The sequence below is a fragment of the Petaurus breviceps genome, unplaced genomic scaffold (assembly GCF_028583685.1).
Source record: "Petaurus breviceps papuanus isolate PSGF00001 unplaced genomic scaffold, PetGlider_PUasm1.0 91133, whole genome shotgun sequence".
NCBI classification, from domain to species: domain Eukaryota; kingdom Metazoa; phylum Chordata; class Mammalia; order Diprotodontia; family Petauridae; genus Petaurus; species Petaurus breviceps.
Window position 1 is genome coordinate 94,243,948 of NW_027187419.1, and position 26,000 is coordinate 94,269,947.

The following is a 26,000-nucleotide window of genomic DNA, read 5'->3' on the forward strand; positions in this document are numbered from 1 at the left end:
TACACAGAAGCTTGATTCTTCATTCAATATTTAGGATATTCCTATATAAATAAGCTAGAAACAGCTGATTAAATAAAAATGAAAAGAGAAATATATCATTTTAAGTGTCCCATATTCTTTCCATTTCCTCTAATACTCCAACTCCACCTCTCTCTTCTGCAACACCTAGGATGAAAAATATGTGGTGGCTGGTGAACTTGAGGGAGTCAGTCCATTGTCTGACAGACACAGACCCTCGCTTACACTTAAATGCATTGTACTCTTTCTCATTTGCTCCCAGTTCCCAGCCTAAACTCTAGTTCCTGCTTGAGACAGTTCTAAAATCTCAAAAATATTAAGAGGAACATTCCATTCACAAATAGCAATAAAAACAGATGTGCTCCTATGATATATATATATAGGAAACAGCTTTGGTATCAACTTGTCATAATTGTTCCTCACGTGAAAAGGTTTAAGTTGCTCTTCTCTGAATAATTTCTTATTTGTCAATATCCTTTTATAATGTGACACTCATAGTGCAACAGAATACTCCAAATGTGTTCTGAACAGACAGCCAGGACCAGCCATAACTCTTGAAAAGGACATTACCAATGACACAGTCTAAGATTGTGTAAACTTTTGGCTTAACATTTACATCACACTATTGATTAATTTTCAGGTTGTAGTCAATAAACCCCTGGGTCTTTTATATATAGACTCTTGTTATTCTAAATCTTTGCCTATCCAGTGGTTGTGTAATTTATTGCTCTAATCTGTATCTGGAAGAACTTCACATTTTTTCTTTTAAAATTTCACCCTCTTGGTTTTGTTTCATAAGATTCTGACCTGGTAGTATTTTTGAACGTTGAATTTTTCTAAATTTTTAAATAATTTTTGAATGTTGCCTTTATAGATATACCGTCTACATGTTCAATAAAGTAATCAATCAAATAAAAGTTGTATAGTAGAGCAGTTTGGAGAAGTGTATAGAAACCAGCCTCTGAGTTAAGAAGACTTGGGTCCATCACACATCTGATACATATTGGTTATATGACTTATTTAAGTCAATCAGCCTCTCAGCATCCCAGACAACTCTCTAAGGCTTTAAATAATAGAGGAGTTACTCATCAGCACTGATGGAAGAAATTTCCACATGAAGACTGATGAAACAGGTTTGGAAAAAAAAACAAAACATAACAGGTAGAACCCACCCCACTCTATCCACTAGAATACTTCAAGAATGGTTCCATTAAAAAATAAACCTTGGATATGTCCACTCAATTAGGTGTGACTTCAACAAACTACATTATCATCTAACCTACATTTTTTCCCATAGTACTATCAAGGCATCATGAAATATTTTTGTCAAATATACTTCCATTTTTATATTTGTTTGTAAACTCATAACTAAACACTGAAAAATAAAATCTTGATTTTTATTCCTCCAAACATTTTGGAAAAAATATACTCAGACAGAAATATGTGTGTGTGTGTGTGTGCACACGTGCATACACACACAAGTCCAGGCATTGTAGAAATAAAAGCCACTTACTAATTGGAGGAGAGAAAGGTAACCATTTCCAACATTGTCAAAATTTGCTTTTCCATTCTTCCATTGCACATCTCCCCTACTACTGATGAGCATCTTACACTCAGAAAAATTGGTGACAATAGTCCTGGAAAGTCTTTTTCCAGTTGTGGTGTTAACACATTCGAAGAACTTGCCAGCAAACAAGTTAACTCCCATTAGGCTAAAGAATAGCCAACACATAAGGCAGACCAGAAGTGCTTTTAGGATGGATGGAACTGCTTTTAAAAAAATATGCAAAACCACCTAGGAAAAAATAAATGATAGACAACCAAATTTATATCATCACAATATATTAACCAATTTTACCATCTGATCAACAAAACTGTTACTATCCCAAGAATAATCATACTTGTATAAGAAATAGGAAAGCCAAACTCATATTTATGTTTTACATATATGCATATATAATATCCTCTTAATAATTGATATCTCTATTAAAACTGCATGACCTAGTGGTCATAGAGAACTAGACTGGAAGGTAGAAAGTTATGGGTTCATTTTTTTACCTCTGACATATACTGTATGATCCTGAGTGAGTCACTTAACCTCTTAGTGTTCTAAGCAAGTATCTAAGACAGAATTGCAGAAGAGGCAACACGCATCTCTAGTAAAGTGAATTTGCTCATCAGGGAGTAATCTATATCAATAAAATCACAATCTCAATAGAAAAAAGTGAATAGAAACAGTGGAATTTCTTCTGAACTTTTCAGATGTCTTTTCTATACCAAATATTTGTGTGTTATGAGATGTAAAGATAGGAAATCTAAGTGATAAAATCTGATTTTAAGAGCCTGCATGAGTTTATGTAATGGAATAGGAATCTATCTATGGGTTTTGAGACTACAGAAGGATATATAGTTCAGCATTTCTAGAAAGTCTTATTTTCCACACAGTTTGTATTACTTTGTCTCCATGGGTAAATTATTGTAGAAAATTTTGTTTCTTACCCTCACTTCTATATATACAGATAAAATTCTTAGCATCCGAAGAGATTTCAGAGTAGCAAGCTTTGAGTATCCTAGATAATTGGCTACCAAACTAACCAAAGAGACCTGTGTGTAAACAAAGATAAATATTTCACAATTATCATCTGAAACCCCTCCATAAAATGAAAAAGATATGTATTAAAGAATGTTAAGAAAATAATGAAGAAATAATGCAAGAGAATAACAGCTTGTGAGAAAGTATTTTTCTAACGCATTTAAGAGAAGATACATTGATGACAATGAAGGGAAAGAACAATAAAATAAATATAGTTTGTTGGCCTAAGTAGACCCAATAGAAGCATTTGTTTTTAAATTTAAATTTAAAAAATATGATTAACATTTATAGTTTCACAAGTTTAAGGTCTTGACACTAACAGTAACAGTATGTTTCCCAAATGTAGTACCTAAAAATCCTGAGTGTGAAGTACTTAATGTTTATTAAAGTTACATTTTTCATGATAAACATAAACACTAAGCTACCCCAGTGTTCCAGATTGACCTACCCTCCTCCTATCTAATACCTCCTCCCCTTAATAAAAGCTCCTTAAACATGGTGCTAACAATCATTTAATTCAAACAGAGGTTAAATTTGTATTCTGGTTTCCAAACTCAATGTGTGGTTATAGAATGTTAGCCTGCTGTGTATTTCCAAAGATAGCCCAGTCTTTGACCCTGTTAGGTGGAAGTTGCTGGCTTTTTTTTTTCCTTCCAGTGACAAAAGCTTTCACAAGGACTACATCTCTAAGACACAATAGCACAAAGCAGTGTGACCCAGAGGCCCTAGTGTTAAGAGGGAAAGAGGACCTCATTGCCAAGTAACATGCAAATCAAAGCAATACAAGGATTCTAGTCAGTGCTCAAAGGAAAAAAAAAGGTTAAGGAGCAATAAGTTCATGAAAATGAATTTATTACAGGAAGTAGATATCTGATTCTGCCAGATCTAAATCAAATTTTTTTTAATAAAGGGAATGTTTGCAAACTGCAAGTCAGGTCAGCCTTTCACTTAGGATAGCAGATGTTGCTTTAAGCCAGCTTCCCATCTCCCTCATCATGTCCCAATGTGAGAAGAATCATAATATAACTGTGGAACAATTATTATTGGGCAGATTCCTGTATATTTACTGCAAAAGAATTTTACAAATACAATAAAATGAGTGAGAGATTCTTTGCCATTGTGCCCCCCCTCAAAAAAGTGTAGATTTTTAAAGAAAAATTCAGACAGGTTGGAAAGTTTTGTAATTAAAGCAATAATAGACATAAGAGGGGCAGCTGGGTGGTACAGTAGATACAGCCCCAGTCCTACAGTCAAGGGGACCTGAGTTCAAATCCAGATACAGGTACTTGACACTTATTAGCTATATGGCATTGATCAAGTCACTTTAATCCCTATTGCCTTGAATAAAATAAAATTTAAAAAAATAATAGACATAAGGAATAATTTCACCTCTGAGGTGATTCACTACTCTCAGCTCAGACCTGGCTATCTTCAATGTAAGAGAAAGTACTTTCTTCAGGATTCAATGCATAACTACTAGTATTGTAGCATCCTTACATCAGGGAGCTAGGTGGGACAGTGGGTAGAGTGCCAGGTCTGGAGTCATAAAGACTCCTCTTTCCTGAGTTCAAGTGTATTCTCACACAGTTACTAGCTGTCATGTTTGGGCAAGTCACTTAATCCTGGTTGCTTCAGTTTCCTCATCTGTGGAATGGCAAGCTACTCTGATATCTTTCTTAAGAAAACCCCAAATGGGGTCACAAAGAGTTGGACATGACTAAACCATAACATCTTTAAATTTTGAGATCTTTAATTATCTTGCTAAGTAGCATATATTCTACCTCATTAGGAAAGAGCCTATACCTGCTACCAATTAAGTTTATCCCAGCTTGAGCTTCCAATGTTCTATGGCAGGAGTCTGTATGAAAGTTGCATCAATGAAAAAAATGAGATGGATTAATTTAATGGGCCCCAGGGGAAAACCATTTCTGTGCTAACTTTTAACCCCCTTGGAGAGGGAATAAAAGAAAGACCATCTACGATTTTCCAAATGTCCAACCCCCAAACCATCAATTAGCAACCTAGCAGTCTTTTCACTTGTAAATATGACAACCCATTATTAATCGCACTAGACAGGGAGGTAGTGCAGTGGGTAGAATATTGAGTCTGAAGTCATTTAAGACTCATCTTCCTGACTTCAAATCTGGTCTCAGACACTTAGTAGCTATGTGACCCTGGGAAAGTCATTTAACCCTGTTTGCCTCAGTTTCCTCATCTATAAAATGAGTTGGAGAAGGAAATGGCAAACCACTCCTGTATCTTTGTCAAGAAAACTCCAAATGATGCCATGAAGAGTTGGATATGAACAAATAAGTGGCATCTTACTAAAATCTGTGACAGTGCAGTTTTAGTACAATATTAAAATACTGTCTTTCACTTAACAATGTGAAAAACCAAAACAACACACACACACACACACACACACTCAAATGTTATATGATCAGATGGTAAAGAAGCACCAGTGTTTCTGACAAGTCCATTTTAATAGTTTCCTTTGCTTGATTTCTTCTGCTCTCCTCTCTGTTTCTATTTCTTCCTTTTATCATCTTTGTGTTCTGCTAAGGAAATGGGGAACTCTCAGTCACTGGTGATCCAGGATTCATCTTGTCCCTCCTCCAGCTTAGAAATATTTTGAGGCACATATTTGATAGGGGCATCAGCAGGCTGATTCATCTTCTGAGAATGGGTACTGGATGACTGGAAAAGCAGGGCATTCTCTCCTCTACAGTTGTACTCCACTGCTAAGGCTTCTTTGTCTTTTACACAGTTTATTCTTAAAGACTTTAACAGATCACCTTTTTCAACTCTGACTCTTTCTTTTACTCTTTGTAGTGATGTTTCTGCCATTAACTATTTTAGTGATACTTGATGTGAATTTGAATTAACCATCCCACTATCATCAAATGATGTGCAAGTTGCCCCACTGAACCAAAATGAAGCAAAGCTTGTATCAAATGAAGAAAGAATACTTACAAAACCTGGAAATTCACTAACAGAGAAAAAGGGCTCATTTCCATGAGATCTTCTTTGATTTTCAAAAAAAAAAGTCTCAAAAGAATTTTCAAAGAAGCCGAATGAAAATGGGTCCCTTCTACCAAAAACTTCCCTGAAGCCATCATAGGTATTCTGGTACATGAATCCATATTCAAATGGATTATCAAAATGACTTCCACCTCCACCACTGCCAGTGAATCCTTCTTTTCTTTGTTGTTTAAGCATCCCTTAACTCCTTACAGGCCACAACTACTTATTAGAATTTCCTTCTGCTTTTTTTATTTTCAGGATTATCTGGGGGGGGGGGTATCACTTAAGTGCCAATTTTATGCCTTTTTAATATCTTCAGTTATGGCATGTTTCTGCACATCTTAATTTACCATATTTTAACAGTTTCTTGGAACAAGTCCTTCATAGGAGGCAACAGACAGTCAAATAAATACTTTGGCCTGCTCCCTGCCAAGTGATATTGGCAATTAGCGGTGGGGTCAGGAGGGGCTGAGCAGTGGAGCCCACCAGTCTCCTCTACGCTCTGGTAATACTGGTGGTATTGGTGGTGGTGGTAGCGGTAGGGACAGAGGTGATTCCTCTTAATGAGTACTTTAAAATGAATCACAGGGTATTCTTCAATATAGTACTAAAATAGATACACAATGAAATTCTAAATAAGAACCAAAATAAGAAAACCTATTTACTAAGTACCACCTGTGATGACAATGATGATGATAATCACTTTGCTAGACTCTGAGAATACAAAGATCTGGTTCTGAGCCCAAAATCTAACTGAATAAAGAGGCACAGAACATACATAATAGCCAAAATGATAAGAGAAGCAGTACATGCATATATCAAATGAGTTGCACAGATAAATGTCATAGTGTTCAGTGCAGAGAGAGAACACTGAGATCTGGGAATAGAATGGAAGACTTCTAGACTTGAACAGGGTTTTGAAAGACAGGCAGGACTTGGATAAACACTGGCGATGGAAGTGATTTCTAGCAGGAGGAATGATGTAAATAAAAGCAAGGGGCAGAAATGCGTGTGGGGTATTGGGACAACAATGAGCAGACCAGTTTGAAGGGAGAATGGAATTAATAATAAGTCTGGAGATGTCAGTATAAGGCAGCTTGGGGAGGGTTCTGAATGAAAGGTTGAAGAGTAGGGACACCTCTCTAGGCAGTGATAATACTGAAGATTTTTGTGAATGGGGAGTTGCATATGCAAAGCAATATATTAGGGAAGACTGCTTTGTCAAGGATAATAAGGATTGGGGAGAGACTGGAGGCTAGAAGACAAGTTACAAAGTAATGTAATAATTCAGGTATTAGATGAAAGAATCTAGCTTAAGGGAATGGTAGCGAGAATAGAAAGGCAAACAATAATACAAGAAGTATTATAATCTGAATAAGTTTATATTTGGAGTCAAGAATATACTCAAGGGACAAAAAAGAGATCAGATAATTTCTGGAGCCAGAACTTGAAGGATGCAGAAGATCATGATAGCACACATTAGATTAGCAAAGGATGGGTGGATTGAGTAAATTCCCAAAGTAAATTCCAATCTCAGCATTTATGATTTTCATAGGATTTGATAAATAAGGCATGTCTCCAGCTATCTGCAACTGGTTAAGGGTGAAGTTCTCAACATTCTCAAGTCTCCAGCTATGTCTCATCTGTATTCTCTTCTTTCACAGCACTTTCCAAAATCTTAAGGCACACAATCTCCACTTGAGCCATCATTACCATTTCCTCCCCATCAGAAGATGGAAGTCCATCCCTAGAACCACCCTGGGCTTTAATAGGACTGTTTTGTTTATTTTTTTGTTTTTCCTATTTTATTCCATTTGGTCCCTGATGAAGCCACCCTTTTCCTCTCCAAAGTCCATCCCTCTCTCTATGTACCCTTTATCTTATCTCTTCTCAGCTTCTCCAAAATACCATCCTCACAATATTTCCTCCCTCTCATTTTCTTTTTTTTTTAGAGAGGGAAAGGTAGGGCAATTGGGATTAAGTGACTTGCCCAAGGTCACTGGCTAGTTTTGTGTTAAGTGTCTGAGGCCGGATTTGAACTCAGGTCCTCTTGACTACAGGGCCTGTGCTCTGTTCACTGCACCACCTAGATTCCCTTTGTTAAGCTTGCTCCTTGGGTCTTTAGATATGGGTTACACTTAAAAGGATGTTGTTTGAGTTTTGAGACCAATAGGCTCTGCCCCAAGACTTTAGTTCTTCAAATACAAAATATTTGAATTCTTAGGTGGTCAGTTCCTATGCAGATGTACTTGATGATGTGGCTTTGGCTTTGGCCTTGAAGCCAGCTCTCAAGAGTATCCTTTGTAATGTGACTGCATATGAAAGGAGTTAACTGGCTCTTCCTAAGACTTTCTGGCACCTAGAGGGCAAAAGCCTTACTGCCATGCTACTTCCAGGATATGACAGACTAAGATAATGATAAGAATACTCTCACTGCTCTATAAAAACCATGTCCTAAGAATCAATAAATGGAGCTTATAGTTCTTCCTTGAACTACCCACATGGCCTGGTCATTTCTTATTCATGCCTCCAGACATGCTCAGTGCTGGACACTGAGTAGACCACGGCAAATAAGCTCACTACCAGCCATCCCTTTGAGCTATTATACTAACTCTTGTCCCTTTCATAGTCAAATTCCTTATTTCTATTGAGGTCACTGCCATTCTTTCAGTAATCCAATTTTGAAACCATAGCCTTAATCCAACATATCCAATTAGCTGCAAAATCTTTTTTTTTCTTTAACTTCCAAAACATATCTTGTATCTTTCCCTTCTTTCTCTTCATATTACCATAACCTCAGTTGAGGCCCAATGAAGAAGTCTTTATCCAGGAGTATTGCAATAAACTTCTAATCAGTCTTCTTTCCTTAAGTCTCTCTGCTATTGGATAGCAATCTGCACATAGATGCCAAAATGTTAGTTCTTAATATACTAAGTTCTTAATAAATGCTTATTGATGGATACAATTAAAAGCATATGAATAATCTTAAAAATCTTATTATATGTACATACGTTAACAACCAAGAATTCCAGCCAGCACCAGACATTACTGAAATATGTCTTATATCCATATGCCATCCATTTTAGAAGCATCTCTAAAATGAAGATATAAGTGAAGATCATGTCGCCATATTCTAGAATAATCTTGATGGTTTTTCTCTTTTCAATGTATATATCTTCAAAGATCTAAGTACAAATGAAGCAAATGATTAAAATATGCATAATTTGTGATTTATAATGAAAGGGGAAAAGAAAATGATTTCTTGTTAAAGACATGTTGGAAATGAGGCTAAAATTGTAGGTTCACTCAACCGTATGAGCCTCTTAGCTCATTGCTGGCTTTGGGGACACAACTAAGACCTTGAGCTAGTCATCTTACAACTTTATACCCTCATTCAGCGGAGGTCCATGAGCATACATGAATCACCAAAATACTGCCCAACTAAAATTTCACCTCAACAAACAATAATTATGTTTGTCAGTAACAGAGGAAGGAGGGAAGGAAAAGAATAGGGGAAAGAAGTATTCATTCAGCATTTACTGCATGCCAGTCACTGGGCTAAGTGCTTTATTTAATCTTATCCTTACAGTAATCCTGTTATATAGATGCTATAATTACTCTCATTTTATAGATGAGGGAATGGAAGTAGACAGAGGTTAAGTGAATTGTCCAGGGTCATATAGCTAGCAAATAACTGAAGTTAGATTTGAGTGCAGGCATTCCTGATTCCTGTTCCATAGCTCTATCCATTGTGCCATCTAACTGTCTCAATAAGGCAAGGCCAGGGGATAAAACAATGTGGGAGACAGAAAGAAGAATGAGCTCCTGGAGGAGAAGGAATCAAATGCATAAGCAGAGAGGTTGTCCATGGCAAGGAAAAAAGACACCTCTTTTTCAGAGATTGGCATAAAGGAGAAAAAAATAAAAGAAAATGAAAAAGATTGAGATGTTGAGTAAAGGGAAGAGGAAATTTACAATACATAGCCTTGCTTATTTTCATAAAGTAGGGGGTGAGGTCCTCTGTTAGGTAGAGTAGTGGACAGAACACTGGGCCTGAAGTCAGCTAGTCAGCAAGATCTGAGTTCAAACTTGACTTTAGATGCTTATTAGTTGAATGACCCTAACCAAGTCACTTAACTTCTATGTGCCTCAGCTGTAAAACAGAACCTACCTTCCAGGGCTGATATAAGGATCAAATGAGATAATATTTGCAAAGCACTTAGCATAATGACTGGTTCATAAGAGACACAATAAATTATTGTTTCCTTTCTTCCTCTGCTAGAGAGTAAGGGTATTAGGAGGCATATGACAGCGAGAAAATAATTTTAGAACAAATGTTCCCATCAGAGCTATCCTTGCTTGCTATTTCACTTACCAAAGCAGCACAGCTGAGAAAGATGATGAGAACAATGGAAATCTCAAAACACTGGTGTTTTACTGTTCGATAGCAGGTTTTCCTTAGGTTCCACCAAATCTTTCCTTTCCTAGATTTCACATTGGCTTCACAGTAAGGGAACCTCCTTATACAACCTATTAAAAGTAACATTGTAATGAAAAACAGAACATCAGGTGTTGGATTAAATAACTCTTTTTAGGTCCAAAATTTAATTGTAGTAGTTATTTGTCAAATTTTCATCTGCTCTCTCTATGAGGACTAGTACAAGAAGTTCCTGGAAGAGAAAAAAAGAGTTTAGAACATGCTTGTTTTTTCCCCATGAATATATCCCCACAACAAATGTGTGGTAATTGTGGTGGTAGTAGTGGGTTATACTGCTCATGAGAGAAAAGCACCAAAAGGTGCCTGCAACAAAGAAGGCAGTAGTTCCTCTGCACTGTCTTAGATTGCTTTGGAAGAAAGAAGTTCAGTTTTGATGGCCACATCTTTGGAAAGAAAATTAGGAAGTTTTAGGATTCCCAAAATAGGAGTTACCAGGATTCTAAGAGGACTGAAAGTTGTGACATGAAATAATTAATTAAGGGAACTTGGAATATATAGCATAGAAAAGAGAGGATCTGGTGGAATGCAAGAAGAATACTCTCAAGATATCATTTGAAGATAACTATCATTTGTTAGAATTGCATACTACTGTAGTAAAGATGTCAGATACCTCAAAAGGAAAAGTGTCACTTCATTCAGAGAAGGCTTACACCCACAGAACCAGTGTAAAAATATTATAGACACCACACGAAATCAGAGCTTGTTTCCAAGAAGTGAAACAAAATTGTTTGTGAAGTTTTAGAGAAACTTGAGAAGCAATTGGAGATTTTCAAACACCTTGATTTAGAAAAAAAAAAGAAAAAAAATACATGCACATCCAATAGAATCAGGAATCAAAGCAATTATTTCATTAAATATTGCAACATTGAAGCTAAAACCAAAGACAACTGAAAATCAATGTTACAGAACCAACAAAGAGGATCAGTAAGAAAAACCAAACAACCAGTATTTGTTAAATACCTATTATGTGCTACCATACTATGCAATCGTAGTGATACAAAGACAAAATCTGTCCCTATTCTTAAAGAGCTCACAGTCTAATGAAGGAGAAAACATGCAACTAACCAGGTATGAACAATTTCTATACAGAATAAATTGGAGATAATCTCTGAGGGAAGACACTAAAATTAAGCACGTGGGAAAGGATTCTTGCCGAAGTTTAGATGCTAGTTCACATGTCAGCCATGGGGGCCAGCCAGCAAAAACACTAGAAGATCAGAGATGCAATGTTATGTTTGAGGAACAGCAAGGAGGTGAATGTTGACTGGATTATGACATACTTAGAAGGGAATCAGTTGTAAGAAGAGTGGAAAAGTAGGAAGGGGTCGGATTATGAAGGGCTTTAAAAACTAAACAGAAGATTTTATATTTGGTCCTGGAAGAAACGTGGAGCTACTGGAGTTTATTTAACAGGAAAATGACATGGTCAGACCTGCACTTTAGGAAAATTGATTTAATAGCTAAATGAAGGATGGCTTACAATGGGAGAGAGATTTGAGGCTGAAAGATCAATGAGCAGACTACTGCAATAGAGTGCAAGTGTAAGGGAACAGATTTTGTTGTTGAGTTGTTTTAGATGTGTCTGACTCGCTTCATTTGGGGTTTTCTTGCCATTTCCTTCTCCAGCTCATCTGACAGATGAAGAAACTGAGGCAAATAGGGTTAAGTGAGTTGCCCAGGGTCACACAGTTAGTATGTGTCTAAGACCAGATTTTAACTTAGGATAATGAGTCTTCCTATCTCTAGGCCTGGCACTGTATCCACTGTGCCACCTAGCTGGGAACAGTCTTAAGCAAAGTTTTAAAAGGGATGGCCTTAGAGAACTCTAGTAACATGAGAAAGGAGGAGAAAGACCCTGGCGCAAAAAGAGTGTGGAAGTGCCTAGAGTCCTACAGTGGCATGAGGAAAAGGCTTCAGCAACAAGTTTACCTTGAGCCCTGGCCACAGCAATATTAAAGCCTTAAGTAGTATCGAGGCAACCCAAGCATGACCTATAAAAGGAGACAAGGCCAAATAATTTCTGTAGGATAGTCTTAAGCTCCACTTAGAAATGCATAATGGTGAAGCTTCCCATTAGGGCTCATTCTCTATCCTGCTACCACTGGGTCATGAAGGAAAAGGAGATGGGGCTTAGCCGCCACTTTGGTAGCCTGGTGAACTAGATCAATATGTTGATTTGAGTTGTGTAGCTTGGATCTCCATCTGATTGGACAATGGATCATCCAGAAAAGTTAACTGTCAAGCCTAGTTTGCAAGTCTCAAAGATAGCCATTTTGATGGGCTTTTCAGTTTTTTAGCTTAAAGAGAACTGCAATTCACGTGGAGCTAACATTTTCTAAACTCGCTCTTATTGGCAGTGGTTAATTGGAAGATTTCTTAAATGCTATATCAAAGTCAGGAAGAGAAGATAATTTCCTCATCTGAAGATTGGTTAGCCAAGCAATGAGCAGAGGAGCATTCATGCATCACACAGATCTTCCTGACCACACTAAACATTGAGATATACAGTCAAGGCCTACAAGTTATCCTAAGCAGATGAAATTTTTTACCTTCAGGTGCTTCCCTTCCAGATTTCTGCTTGTGTGGGCCTATTCTTCACCAAGAGATACTGAGTGCATTTGTGCAAGTTCAGGATCTGATTTATAGGTATATATTGATGAATTTTATCATTTATGCATTTGTTTTAATATCAGTATCTATAAGAACAATATCTATAATGTCATTGTTTCTTTTGTCTTATGGTTAAGTAAATAGTTTGTTGAACATAAAAATCTATTATTGTGAGAGATTATAGAAATATATTGGATTGGTCCTAATAAGTTAAAATAATGAGTAGAGGGAGTTTATTTCCCTTGAGCAGGGTTGCCCCTAGAACTCTGGAAAAATTTGAATGTAATCATGTGTAGTGAATGTCTACCTCTGCAAATATCTCCCAGGGTGACTCTATATTAAAACAAATAAATGAAATCCAAAGAGCAGTGGCTGTGACAAATGTCTAGGTGAGAGGGGTGAGTAGCCTACACAGTGTGAGTTTTGATTATACCCATTTTGTCTAAGTCCCAACTATAATGCCGCTTATCACATGACACTTAGAAAAATTAGGACTATCCAGAAGTGGCATGGTCTTTTTCAGAGGGCTACTTAGTTTAATATCACTGAAGGTATTCTGCAAATGAGAAGCTGCCCACTTGTCAATTATACTAAAGAGAGGATTCTCAGTTAGTTATGGGGGGGGGCCTAGATGATCATTGACTCCCCCCTCCCCAATTCTGAGATACTAGGGTTCTATGATTTAATACTACCTTCTTCACAGGATTATTGTGAAAATATTGCTTTATAAACCTTATATCACTGAATAAATGGGAAAAGATCAATGAGGAAATGAGGGAAAGCAGGAGGAAGAGGAAGGGAGGGAAGAAGGGAACTTTTGTGTCCAAAATGATCAGGGAAAAATTACAAGGAGCAAGGAAAACAGAAACAGGAAAAATTAACTTGAGGCCTAGAAAAACATCATATACACAGCCCTTCCCACTCAGAGGTGCTGCCAGAGTGTTGCAGAAAAGAGGGAGAGACATAGACAGGAGAGAGATAGAGGAAAGAATGGGAAAGGAGGGAGGGAAAAAGGAAGGAGAGGGAGAGGAAAAAATACTTGTATTTTGGCATTAATAGCTATTCAACATGAAGCTACAATAAAAATCATGTGCAAAGCATATCTGTTTTGCATATAACTACCACAGTAGAGGATCATTTATTATTTTTAAAAGATTTTTCATAATTTGCACTGTTTTCATTCGTATTAAGATAGAAAAATATAGACTTTTTTTGATAATCAAGGGAGGAAAAATCAATACACATCCTCTAAATGAGAAAAGTAAATTTTCATTTTAGATTAAATTCCATAAATAATGACCACATGAATAACCTGAAAAGTATTTTCTTTCTTTTATTGACATCGGAGTACTCAGACACCCAGGCAAATTTTATTTTATTTTATTGCTTTTTTGGGGGGGGCAATTGCGGTTAAGTGACTTGCCCAAGGTAACATGGCTAGTTTTTTGTATTAAGTATCTGAGGCTAGCTTTGAACTTTGGTCCTCCTGACTCCAGGGCTGGTTCTCTATTCACTGTGCCACCTAGCCGCCCCAACCTAGGCAAATTTTAAGGAAAAACTAGTCCCATTAAAGGTTAACAGGTAATCAAATGCAATTTTAAGGAATCCCAATAAGAAAGTTGTATTTCTCATGAGGAGAATGAGAGTTGGTCCTACAAATAAATCATTTATCCACACTGACAAATATAATAATTCGTATTCAACTTTTTGGGAATTTTGAAACACTCTATATTTCATTTGCTTTAAATTTACTTTCTCTCAATAAGAACATAATTTTTAAAGCTTACCTTCTATAAAATAAACTGGGAACTAGATTTTTGTATTATACAAATTACATCGATACATCAATGTTGTTGTTGGCTGGATCCCAAATATAAATTAGGAAGTTGTGCCAACTCATTTTAAAAATCAGTGGCACTCTGCCATGAACTAGAGAATGGCAATATTGAACTACCATAAGTAATGATACCTATATAATATGTTGTTAATTATAACAGTTCTTCTGCTTTCTAATTCCCCAGTCACATACACACAGAATGTATGTAGTAGCATAAATATGATAGAATCCTGTCTGTATTTGGCTGTAATTAAAGACATGTGTTGTAATTAAATCTATGAATTTCTGTGAAATAAGGAAGCAAGGATGAGGAAGGGTAATAAAAGAATAAGACTAAGCCACATAAATTTTTTTAATCTTTATGAACAGAAGTCCAAGGGCATAAGGGATTATTCAAGAGTTCATATTGAAGAAAATATAGGGAAATAGTAAAGATGGGAAAATTATAAGAAAGTATCTGTCATATGATATCAAAAAGACCTTTGGATTTTGGTTATGGTATTCCTGGGAGTTTTAATTTTGGGGTTTCTTTCAGGAACTGACTAGCAGATTCTATTTTCACTTAGACTTCTCATCCTAAAAAGTCTAGGCTGTTTTCACTCGTGATTTCTTGAAATACCATAGTCAGGCATTTTTTGGTCATGATTTTTAGGTAGCTTGATATTTCTTAGATTATTTCCTCTTGCCCTGTTTTTTAGGTCAGTTGTTTTTGATAGTAAAACTTTACATTTTCTTCTCTATTTCTGTTTAATCTTTCCATTTAAAAAATATTTCTTGATTATGTTTATGACTGTTAAGTGCAACATATGTAGCCATGGTGCTGGAAGAGTAATGAATGGCTTAAAATGAAAGTATTACAAATTTTGTTATTATTAATGATTGAAAGAAAGGTCAAAGCAATAGTATAAAATTACAAGTGTGGCAAACTGTGTTCCACTTACCATATGTAAAACAAGCCTCTGGTTCATCTGATTTCAGAGGTTTATCCAATGCTTGTTCTCCTTCCCCAGGGGCAAGGATGGGAGCCATGCTATCTTCGGAGGAACTACTTCGTCTGAGGTTCTAAAAACCATCCCCCAAGAAAAAGGAACTTTTAATCTTTCGATTGACTTAAGTTTATTTTAATGTAATTTCATATTAAAAATAAGAAATATAGGTTAAATATCAGTAATGGAAGTGTGGCATAAAAGTACAAAACTACAGATTATGGTTCAAATAAAACCAAGCTTACAAGTGTATTCATACTTCATTTTTGTTTCCACCCATACTTGTGCTTTGGATTTGGTGAGAGCATAGAATCATCACCAGTTCCACCTAGTTCTTTTTTAACTAGCTCCAAGGTCATAATTTATATAGACCATGAGCCATGCTGGAGATATGCAAAAAAGCCAAAAGAAATTTTCAAACATTAAATCAAACAGTAGGATAAGTTCAGGGAGTTGCATATTTGGGGAGAATAATAGAAATTCAAAGGATAGACAGTTTAAACTTGAGGGCTCTCTTCATTTGCAGTGATAAAGTTAAAGAAAGGTTCTGAATGAAAATTAGAAATAGGACTGCAAGTTTGCTTCTCCTGCCTATGTTACCTGTTCATGAATATTCTTACTTCCACCAATGCTACAGGCACTAGTGGGTGAGAGAACACCCAGATAAATGGAGATATTTTCCCCGTTGCTTATTTTGCTATAATCTTTAATTAAGTTTTTTTCTTTGAACTAGTGTACCATCTGATGACAGAAATATAAGTGAGGGCCCATGTGCTATAATTTTTGAGAAGTTAACCATAATAAGCCTGGAATTTGGCTTTGTGGGAAGACACACATATGAGGAAACCATGAGCTTCAGATAGAAAAATGTTATCTTCTTGATAGGAACTCAAATCTATTAAACCTAAATTTACTAAGTATTTACTACATTCAAGACATTCTTTTAAGGGCTGAAGAAGACACAAGGGCATATAAGACATACTATCCACTGTCAGGAACTTTATAATACCTTAGGAGGTATGAAAAAGGATTCAAATAGCTATTATATAATTTAGACATGAACAAATACATAGAAATAGCTTTGTCAGGAATGAATCCCTATAGAGAATCTAAAACTTACCTGGGAACAAAGGCTAAGAGAAGGAAAAGGGAGTGAGTCTCAGACATGCCCTCAGAAAAGTTGGGGCTAGAACTAGGAATGGCCTATAGGAGTTGATATTGGAAGGATACTTCAAGAATCATATGAGAGGAATGGTAGGAAGATTCCCCGACATCCCTCTGAATACCTCTATTTCTCATGATTGCCAGCATGTCAATATCTATTCATCTAGGCTTGCTAGCTTCTAAAACAAGGGAGGTGTTTGGCCTAGGTGCTCAAATAGTTCATGCTATGTTTTGAATAATTAGAGTGGTTGAAAAGTTCATACCCAAAAGTTAGAAGAAAAAAAAATCCAAAAAAAGAAATAGGGAAGAAAAAATAGATCCTAAGTATCCTGTTCACCCCGGCTTTGTGGAACACAGCAAGTAACCAGACTTGGCACAGATTAAGTGTTTTACATAACATAGTTTTCTGAACAGAGCTGGAAAGTTTCCAATAAATAAAAGGACTAAGTAGTGTCAGGTTGGTCATATAGACAAGAGTTGGTTAAAGATAAATGCTGAGATGAGGAGCTAGAGGCAAGAAGCAAACTCCAGATCAAACAGGTCAACCAAGATTAAAGAACAAGTAAACAGGAGTGGTCTTCATGGTAGACATATGGTTTGATACTAGCAAAACAAAGTGAGTTTCACCACTTCACAACCATAGATAAGGGGAGAATGATTAACCAAATCAGTAACAGAGATGATGAAAAAATATAAAACAGAAAATTTAAGGCAAGTAATGTTGAGAACCCTTGCACAAACTAAATCAATGAAAACAGAGTAAGAAGAGGAATTAATTTTCCATTAGACAGACTCAGGGAATTCCCTAGACTCAGGTTACCTAGGTTTCTCCTTTGGAACAAGAAAGAAATATTTGGGCTGGATGACAGTTTAGGTAGCTGGATTTGGAGCTCTATGAATTATCACATTTGAAGAAAAGACATTAATGGTTCAACAGAATTTGGAAGGAATTCTCTAGCATGGGTGCCTAGGTAGTTGCCCTTAGTCCTGTTACCATTTTTTAAGTTACTTCGATAAAGGCAGTTTTTGTAATCAAATTAACAGATGGCATACAACTAGGAAGAACTTCCAACATATCAAGTGAAAGGCAGTATCCAAAATTAATTTTGTAGACTAGAATAATAGGTGAATATATGAAGCAATAAATGTAAAATCCTAAATTGCCTTAACAACAACAACAACAGCAACAAAACAGAACCAAGATAGGGAATTGTAGCTAAACAAGAATTGCTCTAAAAATTTTGGATGATTTCAGAAGAATGGAAACAATATGAGTAAACAGTGTGATGGGGGCCCAAAAAAGCAGATGCAGTCTTGGTATGCTCCTAGGAACGAAGTATATCTGGGAAATGAGAGATCATAATCCTATTATACTTTGCCCTGGTCAGATCATATTTTGAGTGCTCTGTTTAATTCCTAGGGAATTGGATTTTAAATAAAATATTGGGAAGCTAGAGAATGTCCAGGGGGAGTTGTCTTTAGGTATTTGAAAGATTCTTATGTGGAAAAAGGATTCAATTTATCCTGTATGGTCACAAAGGGCAGAACAAGGAACCATAGGTAGAAATCAGAGTGGGTAAGTTTTGGTTTGATCTAAGGAATTTCATTTTGATGAAAACCATGATAGAGAAGATTGGGCTGCTCTGGGACATGGTGGTTTTCTTTTAACTAGCAATCTTCATATCAATACTATTTGACCACATTGGGGGGATTCCAAAACAGGTACTACTTGAAATAAACTGCCTCTAAGGTTCTTTCTGATACTACTACATTAATTCCAAAGGTAATTCAACCATATCATTTAACTTCTTGCATGCACATGTGTGCTAATATGCCTCATTGAAGACAACTCACACCCACCCGATCATGGAGCTTGTTTCTGACACAGCAATGTCTTCCCTTATTCATCAGGACTTCCACTCAGCTTGACTCCCTCCTTATCCTAGGTAAGTGTGACCAATCTATGCCTTTCTGAGTTTGCCATTAGAGATTTATATATTTACTCCTATTCTACCCCAAATGAAGAGAGAACAGGGAGAGAGTCATACACTGGTGAGCAGGCATAGATGGGTCATAATATACATCACAGGTATCATAGCATCACTGATTAAAGAACCACTGATTTTATAATAATATTTTGTCAGTGTTCCATTGAAAGGCAACAGAGGAGAGAGAGGGGCAAGCTCTGTAATGAGTGCAGATTCTACCCTTATACAGACTGGTTATGTGACCCAGGAAAAGCCATTTAACATCTCAACGTCCCACCCAATTCTTTAAGGATATTAACTGCTAAGCTGTTCCCAATCTGCACTTCCTGAAGGCATTCCTTCCTTGGAAGATTCCCAAACTGAGGAAATCATAGTTGTAGGCCACTAAGTCATCATATACTTTTACATTTGATGAATATTAATAGTATGAATATTGGGAACCAAGATGGCGGTGTAGAAGCACAAACTTGGCTTGGACTCTGGCTCCAACCACTTCTAATACCTGTGAAAAAAATTACTCTAAACAAATTTTAAATCTACAGAACCCACAAAGTGACAATAAGAAACAAATCTCCTGCTGAAGTCAGCCCAGAAGGCTGACAGGAAAAATCTATCTCAATGTGCTGGGAGTCAAGCACAGTCCCACAGGAGCCACATGGTTCCAGCCCCAGGGTGGCCCCAACCAGCAGTGGCTAGAGCAGACTTCGTGAGAGCAAATCACAGAGCACCTGTGGTGGTTTCCAGACCACTCAACCCATAAACACCAAAGACAAAGTAAAAGGAAAGAGTGGAACTCTGCTAGAATGGGGGGGATGGAAGAGTGAGGTCTGGCCCTTTCCTCCTGGTTGAGAGGCAGTGGAGGTGAAGTATCTGCCCCACATGGCTGCCTCAGGAGCTCCTGGCCTGCAGATCTTGGGGGACCAAGCGACCAATCAGAGAGTAATCATTCTTGCTTTAACCTGCTTGTATCTGGATCGTGGTTTCTGGTAGTGTGTATGGCCAGTGAGCCAGAGCTAGTGGAGGCTGTAGAGAGGGTAGCCTCCTAATAGCTCTAGCAGCTGCAAAAACCCCAGCAATTTGGGACAAAGCTCTCTTCATTCTGGAAGCAGAGTTCTACCACAGCAAAGAGCTCAAAAGTCAAGTAATTGGCTGGCAATATGAGCAAGCAGAGGAAGCACAAACAGACCATACAATCCTTTTTTTGGGACAAAAAGGATCAAGGCATGGAGTGGGAGGAAGACAGTGAAGTCAGAACTATTGTATCAAAAGCCTCCAAGAAAAGTATAAATTGGTTACAGGCCATGGAGGAGCTCAAGAAGGACTTTGAAAATCAAGTAAGAGAAGTGGAGGAAAAGTTGGGAAGAGAAATGAGAATGAGGCAAGAAAATCATGAAAAGCAAGGCAACAGTCTGCTTAAAGGAGACCCAAAAATACATTGAAGAAAATAACACCTTAAAAACAGATTAATTCAAATGGCAAAAGAGACCCAAAAAGCCAGTGAGGAGAAGAATACCTTAAAAGGCCTAATTTGCCAGATGGAAAAGTAAAGTCAAACTCCTTCAAAATTAGACTGGAGCAATTGGAAGCTAACGACTTTATGAGAAATCAAAACACTATAAAACAGATCCAAAAAAATTGAAGGCAATGTGAAATATCTCACTGGAAAAAAAAATTGACATTACAAACAGATTCAGGAGAGATATTTTTAAAATTATTGGACTACCTGAAAACCATGATCAAAAAAAGAGCCTAGACACCATCTTTCAAGAAATTATAAAGCAAAATTGCCCTAATATTCTAGAACCAGAGGGCAATATAGAAATGGAAAGAATTTACCAATCACCTCTTGAAAAAGATCCCAAAAAGAAAACTGTTAGGAATATTATAGCCAAATTACAGAGTTCCCAGGTCAAGAAGAAAATATTTCAAGTGGTCAGGAAGAAACAATTTTAGCATTGTGGAAACACAATCATGTTAACACAAGATGTAGCAGCTTCTACATTAGGGTATAAACAGGCTTGGAATCTGATGTTCCAGAGGTCAAAGAAGCCAGGACTAAAACCAAGAATCACCCACCCAGCAAAACTGAGTATAATGCTACAGGAGAAAATATGGTAATTCAATGAAATAAAGGATTTTCAAACATTCTTGATGAAAAAACAAGAGCTGAACAGAAAATTTGACTTTCAAATACAAGAAACAAGAGAAACATGAGAAGGTAAACAGGAAAAAGAAATCATAAGGAATTAATTAAGTTGAACTATTTATATTCCTACATGGAAAAATGATAATTGTAACTCGTAAGACTTTTCTCAATATGAGGATAGTTGAAGGGAATATATATATATGTGTGTATATATATATATATATATGAATACATACATATATGTATATATAGGAGGGTGTATGCGTATATAGATATATATGTGAGTGTGGGCATGTTTATGTTTATGTATACATAAACAGAGGGCACAGGATGAGTTGAATATGAAGGGATAATATCTAAAAACTAAAATTAAGAGGTGAGAGGAATTTATTGGGGGGAGAAAGGAAGAGATAGATTAGGGTAAATTTTCTCATATAAAAGAGGCAAGAGAAAACTGTTACAAAGGAGGGGAAGAGCAGGAAGGTGAAAAGGAATGGGACAAACTTATTCTCTTTGAATTTGGCTTAAGGAGGGAACAGCATACACACTCAATTGTGTATCTTACCCTACAGGAAAATAGGGGGGTAGGTGATAAGAGGGGGGATGATAGAAGGGAGGGCAGATTAGGGGAGAGGGTAGTTAGAAGCAAACATTTTGGAAAAGGGAGAGGGTCAAAGGAGAAAACAGAATAAGTGGGGGGGTGGGATACGATGGAGGGAAATACAGCTAGTCTTTCACATTATAACTACTATGGAAATGTTTTGCTTAACTACTCATATACAACCTATATTGAATTGCTTATCTTCCCAGTGGGGGCAGGTTTGGAGGGAAGAAGGGAAAAAAATCTGGAACTCAAAGTTTTAAAAACAAATGTTTTAAAAAATATTATTTTTACATGCAACTGGGAAATGAGATATACAGGCAGTGGAGTATAGAAATTCATGTTGCCCTACTAGAAATTTAAGGGGGGTGAAGGGGGAGGATATAAGAGAGAACAGATTGGGGGAAGGGGTATTCAGTAGACTTGCTATTTTGGGGTGGGGGTAAGGGAAAGACAGGGAGAAAAAATTGTAACTCAAAATCTTGTGGAAATAAATGTTGAAAACTAAAAATAAATAAATAAAAATATTTACCCTGTTAAAAAAATATGAATATCATCATATAGGCTGTAGGTCATTAAATTCTCTGCTATTAAAAGGAATCTTTATTCTTGGAGATCCTAAAACACATTGCTTCTATATCAAATGATAATAATATAAAAATACTACATGTAAGGTTTCTTACCTCTTTGCTGCTTTCAGTGTCCAATTCATTCCTAAATTCCTTGGCACAGACATTTTCAACATCAGATTCTCCAAAAGCAATTGCTGCTGGTCCTAAAAAGCTAGGATTAGGAACAAGTGAGGAAGAATCACTTTTGTTCCTGGCATATTTTTCCAAACTGATTCCAATGTTATGGCTTCTTTCTTGATATTTCTCGAAATTTTTGTTCATGTTATTTACTGTATGTTTGGATATGACATTACTCTTCTCTATATTTAGATTTTCTTCTGTTTTGATATCATTTGAAATCATATGTTTCTTAGAAAACACTTTTGCAATGAGGTCAAGTAAAGTTCGTTTCACATAATATATTCCTTTTTGAATCCTTGCCATTGCAAGCTGGAGATTATTGGATTCAGGACTCACTTCGATTGCTGCAAAGTTCTCTGAACTAAATGAGCTCAACAAAGCCACAAACAGGATCAGTAGCTAAATGGGGAATTAAAAACAAGGAGCTTGGATTATAAATGCATCTCTTGTACTCTGAAAAAAAACAACAGTAATTTCTGTTAAATGTGTGCTGCAGGTCAAAGAACAGACAAAATGAATTCCCTGAAGGCAAATCTGTTCCCTCTCTTCAGGGGAACACACACACACACACACACACACACACACCCACACACTGCACACACATTACACATACTATATAGGGGTTCAGGATGGTATTTAAGAATTTCAAACACTCAAGAAACATATTCATAGAGTATACCCATAATAATTTTGCTCAGGACCAGGGCCTCAGTTGCCAGGTCAGGTGCAGTGATAGGAAGTCGGCCTTGCAATTAGGAAGACTTGAGTTCAAACCCAACCTCAGACAGTTACTAGCTGTGTGAACCTAGACAAAAAATTTAAGCTCTCTCAGCTGCAGGTTCATTATCTTTGAATAAGAATATTGGACTTGTCCTCTAAGGTCCTTGTAACTGTAAACTATAATTTTATCTTCCTATATGTAGCTAAGTGCACACTCCACCTACATCTTTTCTTAAGCAATCCTGTTGCCTTTAATGGGAAAAAGGAACTGGTTCTGAGTTTAGTCAAACCCTTGAGGGCATGGTCACTAGGCATTTATTGACCCATACATTCTACAGAATGCTCTTTCTAGCTCAATCCTTTCTTCACACTTCACATTTTATTGACCAAATGGAATTCCTTGCATGAGTTCTCTTATCTCTTTTTCTCCACATTTCAAAACCCAGTGATATTGACCCACTCCCCTTTTTTCTGTCTACTCCTATTTCTGAAAAAGAGGCAATCTTTTTGCTGAAGGCCAGTCCTTTCTATATGTACTTTTGATCATGGGTATCCACTTCTGTCTTTTCCAGGAGATTGACCAACAATTATCCTGCACCTTAATCCTATGTCTACTTCTTCCTTATGTACTGCTTCCTTCTCTGATACCTATACTCAAATATCCTCCAACCTTAAAAAATTCTCAATCCATTCTATGAACTCATCAAGCTCTCACCTATTTCTTCTCCATTTCACTAACAAACTCCTATGGAAAAAAATAGACTATATCTGTTGCTACCTCTCTACCTCCTCTCATTCACTTCTCAATTCTTTGAAACCTAGTTTCCAATCTCATCATGAAACTAAATCTTTCTCTAAAGGTGTTGGTGTATTTGACAAATCTCCCAAGACAAAAAGCTGAAATGCTACATGTGTCCTTTTTCTGGACTAAAAAAATTATTTTAAAGTGGACCCTGAAGATCAAAGAAGAAACAAAATCAAAATTTCTTCATCAGTTTTTCCTCAGTCCTCATCATTTTTTTTTTACCTTTCTCCAGTTTATGCTGAGGAAAGGAAACGGATAAGAATTAATGACTGACTGTATATGTGAGGTGAGGGGAAAATGAGGAGTCAAGGAAAACACTAATTCTCCAAACTTGGGAAACTGAAAGTATGGTGGTGCCTTTGAGAGTAATACTAACATTCAGAAGAGGTGTGGATTTGAATGGAATGATAAAGAGTTATCTTGGGGATTTGTTGAGTTTTAAATGTCTTTGGAATATTCAGTTTTAACTGCCCAAAATATAGTTGGTCATGTGTCACTAGAGCTGATGAGAGATCCTAGGACTGGATGCACAGACCAGGAAGATATCATGGCAGTTGATGAGGTCACCAATAGAAAAGTATATGTAGTGAAGACGAACTAAGGATAGAGATTTCAGTTACATTTACAGTTTTTGTTGCTCAGTCACTTCAGTCGTGTCCAACTTGTTGTGACCCCATTTGGAACTTTCTTAGCAAATAAGCTGGAATAGTTTGCCATTTGCTTCTCCAGCTTCTTCTACAAATATGAAAACTGAGACAAACAGGATAAATGGTTTGCCCAGAGACACAAAGCTAGTAGTTGTCTGAGGCCAGATTTGAATCCAAGAAATTGAATTTTTCTGACTCCAGTCCCAACACTCTATACACTGCCCCATATTGAGAAGATATGGTCAAACAGACAGAAGGAGATCCATGGGAGAATAGTGCTACAGAAACCCAAAGAAGAGAGATTCTACAGGAGGAAAAGCATTGTCAATAGTCACCTCACATATACAATCAGTTGCCAATTCTTGTCCATTCTACCTCCTTAATAGCTGTTGGATATGTTCCCTTCTCTCTACTTACATGGCCATAACTCTAGTTAAAGACCTCATCAGCTCAAAAGTTGACTACTTTAATAGCCTCTTAATTGGTCTCCCTTCCTTTCGTTCATCTGCCATATCTTGTAGGGGCCAGAACTGCCTTTCTGTCACCTTTCACATCTTGGTAAAAAGTATTGTAGATTCTACCTCTACAATATCTCAATGTCTCCATAACATCTCTCCTCTCAGATGACTACAATTCCTCATTAGGTTCTCAACAACTCACTTGTACAACTAGGAAAAATAATAGTCTGGCTTCAAAATTGTGTAATGAAACACCTATGGGTTTACCTAGAGTTAAGACACTTAAATCCCCATTAGTTCAAAAGCATTAACATTTACTAAAGATTAACATTTTTTAATGAGTATTTGAACTCTGATGATTACATACCAGCATTTTTCCAATAAAAACCATCATTACAAAAAAGACAAGGCATTTGCTTTGATCTGCTCTATCCATACAGTCCCACATGGGCTCTATCCATTCACCACAAAGCACTCTGAACATCATCAGAAATGCATGGAGGAAGTCGTTCATGTGCCAACGTGGACAGTCAACACCAGGGTTGCAGAAATATTCTTGGCAGTTTTCACCAAATTGCTGCATGCCAACCACCGCAAAGATAAACAAGGTGACAAACAATACCAATAACAAGCCTTGAAGGGCGTCCACAGAGTAAGCAATGATCTTTATCAGTCTTTCACACGTTGGCCAGTATTTTGCCAATTTGAAAAACAGGAGCTAAAAAGCAAAAGGAAGAAAAATAATTTTACTATTAAGTACAATTGAAACTCTTTTGGGTCCTCAGAATGCCAATTTCTGCAGTGCTAAAATATAGGTAAATCCAAAATTCTAACCTTTTTAATAACACCCACTGAAAAACAACTTTTTTTAATGTGTCACACTTCACTGAATCTCAATTTTCATTTTTCTTTGACTTCATTTTGCTACAAGATGACTATTTCCCACATTCTCTAGTTCTTTGTACGGTTCAATCAAAACTGAAATGGTCATAATCAGATCATTGGTGAGAAGCCAAACAGAGGTAGGAAAGAAAGTCCTCATGGTATTTAAGCTTATCAGGCACAAAAAGGTACTTGGGGGACAGGGAGAGGGGGAAAGGGTAGGGGAGAGAGAGAGACAGAGAGACAGAGAGAGAGAGAGACAGAGAGAGAG

General features: G+C 36.8%; 1 protein-coding gene and 1 pseudogene across 1 annotated transcript in view; both read right to left on the reverse strand.

Annotated features, from left to right (window-relative positions):
* Positions 1–26,000, reverse strand: part of LOC138154688 (sodium channel protein type 9 subunit alpha-like) — a 146,204-nt gene that overhangs the window by 21,586 nt on the left and 98,618 nt on the right. The window contains exons 17-23 of the mRNA XM_069079663.1: positions 25,215–25,565; positions 22,149–22,616; positions 15,522–15,642; positions 10,011–10,165; positions 8,647–8,820; positions 2,518–2,622; positions 1,532–1,813 (exon numbers count right to left, since the gene is read on the reverse strand). Coding sequence (XP_068935764.1) covers positions 1,532–1,813; positions 2,518–2,622; positions 8,647–8,820; positions 10,011–10,165; positions 15,522–15,642; positions 22,149–22,616; positions 25,215–25,565 — 1,656 coding nt within the window. The remainder of the gene's footprint in view (positions 1–1,531; positions 1,814–2,517; positions 2,623–8,646; positions 8,821–10,010; positions 10,166–15,521; positions 15,643–22,148; positions 22,617–25,214; positions 25,566–26,000) is intronic.
* Positions 5,093–5,830, reverse strand: LOC138154789 (dnaJ homolog subfamily B member 6 pseudogene; annotated as a pseudogene).